This window comes from Zalophus californianus, chromosome 3 (assembly GCF_009762305.2).
Source record: "Zalophus californianus isolate mZalCal1 chromosome 3, mZalCal1.pri.v2, whole genome shotgun sequence".
NCBI classification, from domain to species: domain Eukaryota; kingdom Metazoa; phylum Chordata; class Mammalia; order Carnivora; family Otariidae; genus Zalophus; species Zalophus californianus.
The window spans coordinates 179,479,627-179,495,390 of NC_045597.1; the positions used below are offsets into that span (position 1 = coordinate 179,479,627).

General features: G+C 40.3%; 1 protein-coding gene across 3 annotated transcripts in view; it reads right to left on the reverse strand.

Annotated features, from left to right (window-relative positions):
* Positions 1–15,764, reverse strand: part of PAX3 (paired box 3) — a 94,088-nt gene that overhangs the window by 23,035 nt on the left and 55,289 nt on the right. For 2 of the 3 annotated variants that reach the window (XM_027590561.2, XM_027590562.2), the window contains exon 5: positions 7,160–7,365. In XM_027590561.2, the coding sequence (XP_027446362.1) occupies positions 7,160–7,365 (206 nt within the window). The remainder of the gene's footprint in view (positions 1–7,159; positions 7,366–15,764) is intronic. The other variant, XM_027590563.2, reaches the window with a different exon arrangement.

Genomic DNA, 15,764 nt, shown 5'->3' on the forward strand with positions numbered 1-15,764 from the left:
TGCCAATGTCTCAGCCAGTAGGACAGAAAGAACAAGTTTTACAAAGTTGGCTATCACCTGTTAAATGTAATTCTATAACCTGTAATTCAATGTAATCTCACTCTCCCCACATATGACCTGGCCTTCCACACCACAGCCAACATGGTAAGGAAGTAGGGCAGGAGGCTACAGTTAAATGCTGATAATTTGCCTGTATAATACCACACGACATCAAAACCCTCCCACAAAGCAAGTTTTTACTTCAGCTGATGAACTGCAACCTGGTGTCTTATCATCTGCCCCTGGATCTTTCCCTACTTGTCTATCTCTCTACAGAGCCCTTCCACAAAGCTATATTCATGCCTTTTGGAAACAATCTTCAGTTCCATGTCTGAAGTAATATAATATCCAATGAATTTTCAAAACAAAATTTCAATTGAAAGATCCTCATAACATCATGATAACTAGGGAAAAAAGATAATGACCCACAAAAAAAAAGAACAAGGTTTTCATAATTTTTTATCTTCATGGGTCAAATAAGTAACCAATTTGTTCAGACTCTCAACAATATAAGTTGGGGAAAACTTCGTACTTCATTTTTTTTTTAAGGATTTATTTATTTGAGAGAGAGAGAATGCATGAATGGGGGGAGGGGCAGAGGAAAAGTGAGAGAGAATCTCAAGCCGACTCCCTGCTGAGCACGGAGCCGGACGTGGGGCTCAATCTCAGGACCCTGAGATCACGACCTGGGCTGAAACCAAGAATTGGACATTTAACCAAATGAGCCACTCTGGTGCCCCAAAAACTTTGTACTTTAAATGGTATAGTAATACTTTTTATTCACATAGGTGAAATGCAGACCAGGCAAAAGTTGACTCCCTGGCCTCCCACCTTGCTAACTCTGTGACCTTGAACAATTTGCTTACTACCTATGGGCCTCTGCTTTCTCATCTACTAAATGGGAGGAATAAAAATCTACTTCACAAGATTGTTGTGACAATTAAATGAGACAATACAATCAAAGCCGTTGGAAGAATACCTAAGAGATACTAAGTGTTCAGCAATGTTAGCTATTGAGTATGAATGTCACATTGCCATCTCTGTCTTAGCCACCCAAGAATTAAAGCCTTGCTTTGTTTTCCTAGCTCTGTGGTCTACAGCCAAAGCCTTTTGTGCCCATGAGCAAACAGGAAAGTACCCAAATAACACCTCAAATAATTGAAAGCCAGTTTGGCTTGAATGGAGACTTAGGTCAAACTTGCTTCCAAGTTTCATGGATTATTGCTAATTATCCCATGGTGTAAGCCTAATTTTGCCCATTGAGAAATTACTGGTTCACATTTTTGGTGTGGTCCCCAAAGGCAATCTAACCCACATTATTCCAGATGGGTTGTTTCAAATGCAATTTGAAAAACGGGGGGAGAATGAAATACTTAATGCTCAGAAAGAGAATTCACAACAAGATTTAAAATGCTTGATTAGTGGCACCTGGGTGGCTCGGTGGGTTGAGCAACCAGCTCTTGATTTAGGCTCAGGTCATGATCTCAGGGTCATGGGATGGAGCCCTGCGTCACGCTTCTCGCTCAGTGGGGAGTCTGCTTCCTCTCTCCCTCTGCCCCTCTCCCTGCTCATGCTCTCTCTTTCACTCTCTCTCTCTCTCTCTCTCTAAAATAAATAAATAAATCTTTTAAAAAAATAAAATGCTTGATTAGACACTAGATTCAGTGATATCTAATGTGATGATGCCCAATGCCAAATATAGTACTTTCCAGGTAGGTAAATTCAGGACCAGCTGCTCATCCCTGGACCTTCTCATTCACTCTATACCCCCTCTCTTTCCACATCGCACTCTCCCAGCCCTTCTATCATAGCTGCTCTTCAGCTCTGACCACTGTACAAAGAACAGGTTGGGGAAAGAATGCTTAAGGTTGATGAGGAGAAGTGCCATGCTCCCAGGAATATCAGAGGATCATGGACACACAGAGAGACATACTCAACTGCATCTTCATTCATCCCAACAGCAAACCCCCGTAGAGAATTTCAGGATGATCATATTTTTGCATCATTGGGGAATTTCAGGGCCAAATCTTCCATACCTCTCTTACCTTCTTAACTATACAGATCTGTTGGATGACTTTAAATCTCCACTGGATCAAAAACACAAGAAACAAGTATTGGTGAGGATGTGGAGAAAAAGGAACCCTCGTGCACTGTTGTTGGAATGCAAACTGGTGCAGCCACTGTGGAAAACAGTATGGAGGGGCGCTTGGGTGGCTCAGTCGGTTGGGCATCTGCCTTCAGCTCAGGTCATGACCCGAGTCCTGGGATCAAGCCCGGCATAGGGCTCCCTGCTCCGCGGGAAGCCTGCTTCCCCCTCTCCCACTCCACCTGCTTGTGTTCCCTCTCTCGCTGTCTCTGTCTCTGTCAAATAAATAAAATCTTAAAAAAAAAATAGAAAACAGTATGGAGATTCCTCAAAAAATTAAAAATAGAACTACCATACAACCTAGTAATTCCACTACTGGCTATTTATCCAAAGAATATGAAAACACTAATTTGAAAAGATATATGCACCCTTATGTTTATTGCAACATTATTTACCATAGCAAAATTATGGAAGCAGCCCAAGTATCCATCCATAGATGGATCAAGAAGATGGGGCATATATATATATATATATATATATATATATATATATATATATATATATACACACAAAGGAATATTACTCAGCCATAAAAGAAAAATGGGATCTTGCCATTTACAGCAACATGGAGGGATCCAGAGAATGTAATGTTAAGTGAAATAAGTCAGTCAGAGAAACACAAATGCCATATGATTTCACTCATATGTGGAATTTGAGAAATAAACAAAGAAAAAAAGAGACAAACCAAGAAACAGACTCTTAACTATAGAGAACAAACTGATGGTTACCAGAGGGGAGGTGGGTGGGGGATGGGTGAAACAGGTGATGGGGAGTAAGAGTACACTTATTGTGATGAGCACTGAACAATATATAGAATTTTTGAATCACTCTCTTATACACCTGAAATTAATATGTCGTTGCATGTTAGCCGTACTGGAATTAAAATCAATCAAGCAATCAATCCCTATTGGGCTTCTATGAGAATCTCCAATTACTGATGATAAGTCCTGTACCCAGTTATTTTTAATTGGGGGATAGAAGAGGGGGCAGTGGTATTTGAGAATATTACAAAGGCAGGGATAACCCCCCCCAGTTAATGTTTGTACACTCACACACACACACACACACAGGTAGAGGCAAAGGCACAAAATTGTGTGTACAAATCTCAAGTCTTCCAGATTTCTTGAAGTCCATCCGTGATTATCCTGTTCATCTGTGGACCCAGACTGAGATCATCTGATCTAACCTACCCCATATTTTAAAATTAAAAGAAAAAAAAATCTGAAGCCAGCAGGATTACAGCTTTGAATTAAGTGACTTCCTCAGCAGAACAGAGTAGGCAAGCTGAGACCAAAACACACATCTTCTGATTCCTACTTAAATGCTGTGTTCTCAAACAGCTTCCTTTGCTGTCTTCCATTATCCTGGTGGTAAAAGAGTGCTACTTCCCTGTTTTGTGGAGTTCTTAGATGGAATATTTACTAAAACTTTTGCACATCATAAATATTTGCATTCTTCCCCACTAAACGTTGATGCTTGCCATTATTTGCATAATAATACCCAGGAGGTGAATTAGGCAAATTAGTCTTTGGTGTACAATAATTCTCAGATTGTGTCCTCAGATTTGGCTGTGAGAAACACAACAGAGCTACGGGCTAAAAAAATTTTTATGAAATACTGACAAAGGCCTAAGTTTTTACAGCTTTAGTGTCATCTCTAACCAGAAGACTTTGGAAATATTTTACTCCGGGGGAAAAAAAAAGAATGTAGACTAGTTTAAGGGTTTTTTTTCATTGGGTTTTTGGTTTTCCCAGGTGCCCCAAATTAAACTAACTCACACTTTCTGGCTATCACTCAAAGGGAGCTGACGTTGCTACCGCTTTCCCAGATCCTTCTAAAAACTAAAGGATTTTGTTCTGGCATTTTAATCAGTGATTAACTACTCCCTTCTTTTTCCTGCTGTGTTAAGTAAAAGATCCATATGCCGGGTGTTGTAGGGAATTTGTTAGGCCGTAGATCATAGCTGTGGTGCAAGACATGATGTGTCTCAAGGGAACTAATGAAGCCATAAGGAATGTAAAGAGTCACCGGGTTAAAGCCACATTAGGACAGCTGTTAGGTTAATGAGGGCCCTGCTTTGGAGAGGAGGTCACTGTATAGAAAAATATGAACCACGCTTTATTGGTTTGAGCCCATGTCCTCTGCAACTTAATGGGCCTTTCTTATTCTCCCCTGACATTCATTGGGCCAGATGTGAATGCTGGGCACTGCACAAGTTGCATGGGTTTGAGACTTAGGCTGTCCCCCATCCTTGTTTTTGGCAAAGGCAGGAATGACAGACACCAACATGGAACACTTTCAGTTTTCCATCACACTCTTTGTTTGATTTCTGTAAAATCAATGTTTGTTTTGTGACTCTGAGTGCAGAACTGAGCTCCTATCTGTCTAAAGGACTGACTCGAGATGTGCAGTTGGCCAGACAGGAAATATAGGAGTCAAATCCTCGGATGCAGTGGGCACTCCATAAAGGTTTGCTGGAAGAATGGAGATGTGAACAGATCTGACTCCAGATTTAAACCAGGTAATCACAGAACTGTAATAAAAGCAATTAGATCTGATATATACAGTATTTGTAACATTGTTATAGATAATATCATGATACATACACTACCTATAGTACTATATCATGCAATGTATGTATGTAAATTATCATAATTTGTGGTTAGCGGTAGTCATTTCTGGAGAGGAATACTGTATCCCAATGTAACAGACAGTCAATAGTTCCAGCTGTAAAACATCTGCACTGTAAGCCTCCACACATCTATGACTCTTCTCTTCACTCACCCTCCTACCCATCTCCTGCTTCCACCATCCGATGCCTACATTCCACCTCTGAATACCTTTTGCCATGGTGCTTTCCTTTCCATTCCCATGGCCCCCCCCCGACCCATTCATGCCCACTGCCCATCACATTAGCTGTGAGAGCCCTTGCCTGAAACCCAAGCCCTCCACAGGATGTCCTCAGCCTAGATTTCCAACCATATTCCTCCCCGCCACCCGCCCTCTTCCTACCCTCCAAGCAAACTGAACTATTCCCTGTTCCTTTGACATGAGCAAAAATGAAAGATCACCAGGTATGTAACTCATGTGCATCCAACTCTCTGTGCTTTTGCCCACATTAGTCTCTCTTACTAATGTACTCTCCCCACCCTCCCTGTCCAGAGAATTTCTATTTAGCTCCAAAAGTTCATCCTAAATCTGCCTTCTTCGTGAGCCTCTTTTGTTATCCAGCAAGATCTTTCTTTCCTCTTCTCAACTCCCACTGCACTTTCTCTCTTATGGTACTTACCATATCTGTTTGTTTTTTTAATTATTTGTGTTTACCTCATTAACCATATTAGACTGTAGCTCCTTGGGAGACTTGTCTTAATCCATCTTAGCATTCATTCACTTTCTTAGCACTATGATGATATATGGCAAGTCAAGTTGAATAAGACAATCACTCTGACTAGGCTCTGTACCCTGGAAGAGGCTATTTCTGTAAAAACCTAGAATAGGAGAGGTAATCAGCTGCATATGAGAAAGCAATGATCAATCTAGAGACCATATCAACTGACTGGTTCACTGCTGAGTCTCCAGCCTCACTTTGACGATGATAAGGTAACTTAAGGAGTTTCAGGATACCCTAATACATTTTTAAGCCTTCAAACAGTGTTTTACTATCTTTATTAATAAGGAAAACATTACTCTATCAATCAATAGAAAACTATTATACCAAAGTAGTCTTTCCAGAGAGTTCAGGCTACTTCTAAAAGTTCAGAAGATAATTCAAACTATTCCTAAAATAATATAGTTACTTGAAATGCTTCAGGACTACAACACCTTTAGAAGGAATTTTTCTTTATACACTTTTGCCCATCCTCATAATTGAAAGGCCATCAAGAGCAAGTATATAGAATCCAGCTATGTCTATCATTGACTAGTTTTAGGACTTTGGGTAGTTACTTCAATAGTCTGACAAATAAATTGGGGATAATAATAGTACCAACCTACAGTTTTAATGATGAGTAAATGGGTTAATTCATGTAAAGCACTTAGAACAGTGCTTGGTCCAAGGAGAACACTCATAATTTGTTTGCTATTATCTGTGTACCACCCCTGAAGTCCATATAGTGCCTGGTATGTAACAAGGATTCCTGAAATGGGGAGTGAAGAACAGGAACTGACACACTACTGGGTGTTTTATCTGATATAATCGTATTCTCCTAATTATGATAACCAAAGGCTAAAATAAGAATGCACATTTTTGTAAATAACAACAAAAAAAAACCCTAAGAATGCAACGAAAATAAATAGATCATTTTAAAATCTATCCACATAAAATACTTATAACCAACAACATGACAGAAAGGGAGCCAAACATATTGATCACATCGATAAACTCAATTCGACTTACCCACCTGTTAACTGAGAAAAAAAAAATAGTCTGACTGGTTAGCAAAGTAAAATACTGCTGGATATAATAGACACACCTAAAACAAAAGACATTCAATGGGGGTGATCAGGCAAATATAAATAAAAATTAAAAAGAGGTCACGATAGTGCCATCAGGACCGGGCAAAAGACAAAAAAAAAGCACTAGAGAGAACATGGTGGGAACTTTATGCCACTAAAGGCTACAAATTCACAGTGAGGTACCATTCCTAACGTATTTATTCTCTGGGTTTAAAATCTGCTTTAGGGGCTCCTGGGTGGCTCAGTGGGTTAAGCGTCTGCCTTCAACTCAGGTCATGATCCCAGGGTCCTGGGATCGAGTCCCGCATGAGGCTCCCTGCTCAGCGGGGAGTCTGCTTCTCCCTCTCCCTCTACTTCTCCCTCTCCCTCTGCTCCTCCCCGTGCTCGTGCTCTCTCCCTCAAATAAATAAATAAAATCTTTTTAAAAAATAAAATGAAATAAAATCTGCCTTAGATGAGAAGACACTGTTTGGTTTCCTGTCCGGATTTAATCAGGGCGTGGATGTTTAGAGTCAGTACCTGGACTCGGGCCTCGGTGAGCTTCGCCCTCTGTGCCAGTTCCTCCCTGGTATAAATATCAGGGTAGTGGGTTCTCTCAAAAGCTCGTTCCAGTTCTTCAAGCTGTTCTGCTGTGAAAGTGGTTCGGCTCCTGCGCTGTTTTCTCTTTAGTGGCAAATCTGGTTCAGAGTCAATGTCGGAGCCTTCATCTGATTGGGGTGCTGAGGCTAAACGCATGGGAGAAAAAAAGTGATAAAACAGGAGTCAAAACACAAGTTTGACCAGGATTTAATGATTCAAATCCTAAAGTACATTCCCAGTGTCTTCACAGACACCAAGCCCCTCTGTGCAGTATTGCATTTATTAAATGATATTTAATCTCTTCCCCTACTTTGTCTCCAAGCCCCCCAGGCAGAAATCATTGTTCTCTGCATCTGTCACCCTAGGTCCATTATGAGATCTTAGAAAACAGGGACAGGCATGATTCTATTTTTATGGCCCTTGTGCTTAGCACTGAATGGGTCCTCCATTTGTGTTTGACAAATGAATCAGATTTAATGTGGTTCCAAATAAACGTTCGCCACCTTTGACAGGAGGAAATCCATTAACAAATGTGATTTTTTTTTTAAATCCCAAAATTGACTTAGTATCTAAAAAGTCAATAATAGTAAAATGTTACAGGATTCCTACAAATTTATAGACTCTACTCCTATAATAGAAATCATATTTAAATTTAGTATCTCATTACCAGATATTGAGAAATGTTTAAGGAAAGTTTAGATATTGTTAATGTGAACCTCAAGAACAGACTCAAGAAAAAGCAGGCATAGTCTAGTAAACTATCTCTAAACCGAAGTTCAGAGTCTGAGTCTCCGCTGAATGGTGAGCAGCTGCCCAGGACCACTGCCTAATTTGAGGAACACAGTGCAAAATAAAAATGCAAGTCCCTGTGTTCAAAAATTAACTACAAATTTTGGGATGGCCACAACAGAGCATAAAAACCAAACACAGGGCCCTTCTGAGCATGGGGCCATGGGTGGGCGACTGCATAAGCCACATGTCCCGGAAACCAGTCCCCTGCAGGCCCCTCCACAGCGAAGTTTGAATTTGTCTGTGTTAGCCTGCATCAGGGAAGGAGACCTTCCATATTTAGCATGTGAGTATCTACGAAAGAGAAGGAGGAACTGGGAAATTAGATAGGAATTTGCACTGATGATAAAATATGGCGCCCGTGAGTTCTTACAGTAACTAAGCACCTGTCAACCTACAGAAGGTTCTGAGGTTTGAGGGCACAGCAGACACAGGGCTCTGGGCAGGAAAGCAGCCCTCTCCGAGAGGCCCTGGACATCGGGGCAGTAGCAGAGGGCCATCAGAGGGCTCTCAGGCACCTACTCTGAGCAGAACTCAGGAGCCAGGGCAGCCATGCTCCTGAGCATATCCAAATACACTCTGAAAACTCCCCAAATAACTGGGGGATCCTCTGGGGAGGGGGCTGAAATGTGCTGTTAGCAAATGGGGAAGGAAATCCAGAAAATTGTAGATTATTAATTTCATTGTCAAGGCAACTCCTTTGCACTCTCAGGCTGTAGGGCCTGGGGAAATCCAGGTGGTGCCAGAAGCAATGTCAAAATGCAGTATTTCCTACACCACTCATTCTCTTTTATCTTAAACTCAAACTCAACTCTGCCCTACAGAAATCTAAAATTCCATTAGACTTCAGAATATTATAAGCCGCCCAAAGGGGTGTACATCCAAAATAACCCATAAATAGAATTTTAAGTTTTTTTAATATTTAATACTTTTATAATTTATTCACCTTCAAACTATAAAATTAAGAGATTGAATTAATAATCTCTATGACAAATTAAAGAAAAACAAGTGCTTGTAGATAAAAGCAAAAGGGAACTGTTATATATAGTGCATCTACTATATGTTAGCCATTACACTTGGTGTTTCAATTATGTTGTCTAATTTGATATAAAATGGTCTAATTTGATATAAATCTTATTTTAGGATACTTAAAAAAATAAAACTAGACTTGCTTTAAGTACAGGAATATTTTAAAGGAGAATTAACATGCTAAGAAATGTGCATTGCATTATAAACTTCAAAAGCTCCCAATACAACTTATACGTGTTTATGTTTGATAAATGTCAGTCAAATTAAAAAAGCAATAATTTGTGCATCATTGTATAGCAGTGGATCTTGAACTTTGGGAGCATCAGAACCACCTGAAAAGCTTATTAAAATACAGACTGCTGCTCCCCCGACCCCCACAGTTTCTGTTTTTGGGGATGGTGGATGCCAACTTTGCTGGTCCTAAATGACCCTTTGAGAACCACCTCTATAGAATATTCCAGATTATTATTTTCTCTCCCCAAATTCCCAAGTACATAAAATACTTCCTGCTGTAACTTATCAAAACAATGGTTCCACACACATATTTTTAAATTATAAATAATATACTTCTCAAGAAACAGATTATTCATTCCCCTAAGACAATAAATCGCCATAAAATGTTTCCCTACCTTGCTTTCAGTTTCTATTGCCCTGACTTTTTCGTCTTCTGTGAATTCAGGTAAAAAACCCAACAGTATTTAAGGACTGACCAAAAGCTTCCTCTGCCTGTGAGAACCTTAAATCTTTGCTTGCACTTTCTCTTACTATGATCCCATTAGGATAATAGTATGTGGAAATTTTCATGTTTCCTCTGGGAGTCTCTAAGGTTATTAAATCCTCCCAAGTAAATATGATGTACCATGCACTGTCAGGTCAATTAATCAGAATCATCTCCAGTTTCTGAAGAAAGGGGGCTCCTGAAATGTACAAGTACCAGCGAGAGTTAATTCTGAGGGTCAAGACCACCGTGTTTCACCTTAACAATCAACATCCTCCGGAATATAAACTTTGTGAGCTCAAGGTCTTTCTCTGCCTTGTTCACTGCTGCATGCCTTGAAACATAGTAGGTGTTCGATAAACACATGTTGACAGAATGGAAATGCCTGGTAGAATTTAAGTTTTGAACCAACACCGATTTCTCTGCCCCTATTCTGCCCTTCTGAGTCTCCCAACATCTACTGAAATGAGACTTGGGAGTCTGTAAATCCTCAAAACATGATTTGGAAGATTTTGCAAGTATTTGCATACCTGAATTTTTCTGGGAAATAATTATCAATTTTTTCAGAGGATTGTGATTTAAAAAAAAAAAGAAAGATGAAGAATCACCAACAGCTAATGATTAAAAAGCCTCAGAATGTCTGGGAGTTCAATAGGACAGCCTTTACCACTCAAAATAAAATTTTCTTTAACAAGCTAGCAAATCACTACTCGTATTTCTAGACTGTTTATTCAAAAGCAATCCAAGGGTTGCATCTCACTAGAAAAATCTCCATAAAACATCATTTCAAAAGACACTGAGGAAATGACTTGCCTGATTTTTCTGCTGGAAAATTATCTGAACCCACTGATCCTTCTTGTCAATATGAAGCCACGGTTGTACAAGTTAATTCTGACTTTCCTCCATCTGTACACCCCAAAAGGATGTGGGATTTAAAATATGTTATGTCAGCAACCCAAGATTAATCTACCAGCTAGGAAATACTAGCTATTTCTAAGATGGAAATACTACTGTTTTTATGTCACTCAATAGAAATAAGATTTACAGAGAACACGATAATGTCATGAATTTGAATCATTCCATTCTTACCCAAAACAAATCTGATACTTACATCCCATTGCAATAGCACAAAAAAAATAATTTTGTTGAAGTCCATTTATTTTACGTATTCAACTTTAGACCCTAGATACAAAGTACCTCATCCTGCTTAATATTACACCAAAATAAAAACAAGGCTTTTTTTTTTTTTTCAGATAGCTCATTATATTTGTCTCTGCACAGAATATCTAATGCTCTAACTTGGACATGCAAGCACCACCAGCAAGACCATTATCTAAATGAGTTCATAGATTGTGAGGATAGAGCAACTAGATTAAATATAATCTCTTCGGTAAAATCATCTCTTTGGATTATTTCTACTGTCCAGCCCTAATATTAAGGGGAGATTTTCAATTACATTTAAGTTGCTCAATCACATTCTACACATGCCTTCACAAAGTTTGCTTTGTTATTCACTAAATAGAGATATTGTTCCCCAATTTGAAATTCCACAATAGCACTCATATGAAATTGTGTTAATTAACTGAATTTAAATTTAAAAAAATTTTTAAATCCATATTAACATGTAATACATGCCATTCTAAGTGGAGATTGTATTGCTTTAAATTGCATGATTCTCAGACTTTATCCCAATCCATATTCTTATCAGATTTTGAAAGTTTTGACTCTATTTTCAAAACCCCTTCACCATCCATTCTCTGACTTAGACATTCACGTAACTCAGTGTCTCTAATGAACCTGGAGCAAACCTTACCAAGAAGACAAGGATTTCTCTCTCTTCCCAAAGTAACTACACAAAAACCCTGTGAAATAAATGCACCATTGTACAGAAAAAGGAAACTGAGACTCAGAGACATGATTCAGATCACACGACTAGGGATGCTAGGATTTGACCCAGGTCTATGGGGCTTCAGGGGACATACTTTCTCTCTTCTAGCCTGGTATGTTCTAAATAGGTGCTGAGTTTCTTTCTTTCTCTCTCTCTCCCTCACACACACACACACACATAACACGGAGTCCTTTTGAAGAGGAGTACCAGAAGCAAATCCAAACAGGAATTCCAATGGAAATTATTTAGCTGATTGCCAACTACTACTCTCATTTGCCCCAGATTTTCAAAAACGTCCTAGAATCAAATGAAATTTATGAAAACACAACAGTTTGATTAATATTATACACCAAATCAAACAATTTTCTAATTGAATTTAATTCAGTTCAATGAACATTGAATTCTTTTCATATTCAAGTGTAGTTGTTAAATAAGGATAAAGCTCTAAGAAATGAATCCATTTGCCAAGATACTGAATGTATTTATTTAAGAAAACAAAAGAGTCAGTGTGACCATTTGCAGTCTCCCTTAAGAATCATCAGCGGCTCCCGGTCCTAAAACCCCAGGTCCATCTAGAACATACTACTGATCACAAGCAGTTGAACTGATCACTCATTCTATAGCTTTACTAAATCCTTCTTTTTTGCTATTAAAAACATGTTAGTGAAAGGATCTCAAGTGTTGTAAAGTAACCTCAAACTGTTTTCAAACAAAAGGGCAGGAATAAATAACTTGAAATCCGTTGGGATATTCACAAGTTACTCAGCAGACGCCCCAGAGTGATCACAGGAAAATATTGTCTCTCCCCAGGTACCTCAGTGTTTCAGCTCTGTGCTTTGTAAGAAAGTTCATTTCTTCTTTTTCTATCTCAAGCTAATTTTAGGCCTTAGGAGACAAATTTTTAGCTATCCCAATGATTTCACATTAACTCCCAAGATGAACCTTGGGGAAGTGGACAGCATCAGTTTAAAAAAGAAAAATTAAAAAAAAAAAAAAAAGCTCAAGCATAGGCAACAATCATACCCCACAGGATTACAAATTCTTCCTTCAGAAACAAATCAAACTGGGAGGAGAAAGCTGAAGTATTACCACCAGTGGACCAACCATGAAGTTTAATTAAAGAAGGAATTACAGAATTAGAGAGTATGTCTTTGTCCGTTAACCCCTTGTGACCTCTTCTGTAGCCTGAAGAAATATTTCATCCTAGTTAACGCTATTATACATGAGATCTTACCTCAATTTTATAGGGATTTAGTCACGTGGAATTCTATAATTATTGGTTTCCAGACCAATATAATTCAGAGATGGGAGACAGGCAAAAAATGGAGAAACAAAATAATTCACAAGCATGAATTTGGCACACTGTCTTTCTTCTCAGCAAGACCTTTCATTTGAATAGTTAAAGAATCAAAACATGACAACCATTTAAACTCTATGTTTGTCCCAGATATAATACAATGCAATTTACAGACACAGAGGAGGTGGGGGGGGGAATCTCTCTCTGCGGGCTCTGAGGCTGATGTCCTTAGTCATCGGTCATTTACTCGAAGATAGCCCCAGACCAAATCAGATGGTCTTTCCATCTGTACTAATCTTTGCAAGCTAGACCTGTCAGCATTGGTACTTAAAGCTGTGTCTCGCCGATTCAAAAAATAATCATAAAATAAAAATAGGAATCGTGCCTGAGAGCTCCCTGAGATCACTTCCTCCCAGATCTGAAGGTTTGAGGGTATCTGGCAGGTATATTCCACAAGATCTTTAACGGGTCAACTCGAAGTTTGGTGCACCTGCTTGACTAATTGCAGAACGTCTCCTGTGTTGGTGAGTTTTACCATGCAACGTGAAGGGGACGATGGGACAGCTAACTGTTTTCTGATGTGAAGTGGCCCTTTTACACTGAGAGAGATGTGAATGACCTCTCTCGTGTTTACTCGGGTGAAAGCCAGGAGGAGTGAAGCAAGACTGATATTCCCTCACAGACCCAGAGTAAATGACAAATGACATTTTCCCTTTGTGATCTTTGGGATTTTTGTTGACTTATTTGGAGGCTTTTGTTGGATCCCAAGAAATGGCCTGTGGCTGAGGCCTATTCTACCGATTTCCACGCTCCATCTGTGGAATCCATCAACGGGGCATTTACCCTCATTCAGGGCTCTGACACCTGCCTGGCAGGGAGCAACAGACACAAAGACAGCCGGGAGTGGATGAGAAAGGGGAGGTTAGGTTGTTTTTTTTTTTTTTTCCAGAGGAGGGAGGAGTGGGGGGGAGGTTGAAATGGATGCACAGTAGGGGTTAATCCAGGCCAGTTGAGAGACTTCAGCACCTGGAAGCTTCTCTTCCACATTAATTCACAAGCTGAGAAGTAATCGGCGACATTATTTTTTTTAAGTGTGTTTAAACTGTATAGATGTCAAGAAAAGGAGATACACCTCTGAAAGAAACAGACGATTTAGGACAGAATCCGAAAGTAGATGGAGAAAGTGTGTGGGACCTAACACACTATCAAGCCTTAAAGCGAACTTCGCAGAATTCCTAAACTCAGAGCTAGGATTTAAGGAGCTGTTATTTTGTAGGTTGACGAACTAGGAGAGATGGTCATCAGGGGTCCATCTGGGGGTGAGGGGGTCTTGTTTTGTTTCCATTGCCCCTACAGCTTCTCCAAATGTGCTAGCCAAGAATCTTTAACGAGTACCAAAAAAAAAAAAAAAGTAAGACAATCCATGGTAAGAATATTCTGGGCTCTCTCGCAGAAAGGTTCTTTTCAGAACCCGAAATCTCATTAAGAGCCTCCAGCCGTCTCCCCACTCGTGCTCCTGCCTCGCAGTCCCCATTTTGGGCGCTGGAGAAAAGTAAGGCTCTTCCCCTCCCCTCTGACCCAAGCCCTTCCCTCGGAAGCCGCCTTCTCACAGCACGGGGTCATTAGAAGGAAAATAAGCTCCTGCCAGGTTGGGGCTAATCAAAATAGCACAAATAAACCCTGACACTCAACAACTCCCCGAGTGCCTGCTGCCCTGGGAGCCGAGTACAGATTGGTTATGAATATGGCGGCGGCGGGGGCGGCCGGAAGCCCGCGTGTGCTGCGCGCGCGCCCGGGAGCGATTGCAGATGCGCAACGTGGACCCTTGGGTGTTTGTTTAAGATAAGGCCTGACAAGTCCGGCGGCAGAACTGGCCAAGCTGCCTCCAGGGCGTGGAGCCGCAAGGCCCCAAAGACCGCCCGGAGCCTAAGGTCCCAATGACTGAATTTCAGGTGCGTGCTGGATCTCTCTCTAGGTTACCCTGCGAAACCTTACTCCGGATGGAGTTCTGTCCCAACAGCCATCCCCTGGCCAATCGTCACTGAAAAGGCCGCCTTTGTAACAGCCCTGCTAGTGATGATTGTTAGTAAAAATACATTTACGTAAAAACGGGCTTGTGCCCCTTCTCTTCCCCTGACAGAGCTGCAACCAAACTGTTTCAGCACCTCCTTGCAAAGGCTTCAGGGGAAGTAAGGAATCATAACTCGTTCAGAGACCCCGAGGCTGACCCAAACGAACTCAGTGGCTTCTGGAACCCTTTGTTTTAAGACCTGCGTGTGTGAGACAAGAACTCCTTTTACAGAATGAATCTCTCTCACCAAGAAAAGATGGAAGGCCCACTTCCCTACCTCACCCCTGCGAATGACTTTTTTTTTTTTGCAATTTTTTTAATGGCTTTTTTAAAAACTCCATGGTAACTACCACCAGAGCATTTCAAAGAGAAAAAGAGAGGAAAGCCCCAAGAAAATGTGTTGCTATTCAATTAGGAATACTGATTAGTTAACTAATTAATCAGTTAACAGCTTTCTAAGAATAGTCTCCTGTAATAAGAGTTTCCCCCTCAAGAGCTTAAAAGTCAGTCATAATTAAAATTAAGAACCAGAGATCCATCCATGTTCTGTCTCCATGACCCTAAAAGCAGGGAGCTAGGTTCTGATTCACCGGGACTGGACTGCATAGAGCAAAGAAAGGTAATTTGCACACTGAAGGGGAACAGGAAAACAGTAGTTCTTGTGAAAGGAAAAGAGCCAAGTGACTTTTATTTACAATTGCCAAGAGAGAGGCCATTATTGACCATATGTGCCACAATTACCCTCTTATCATG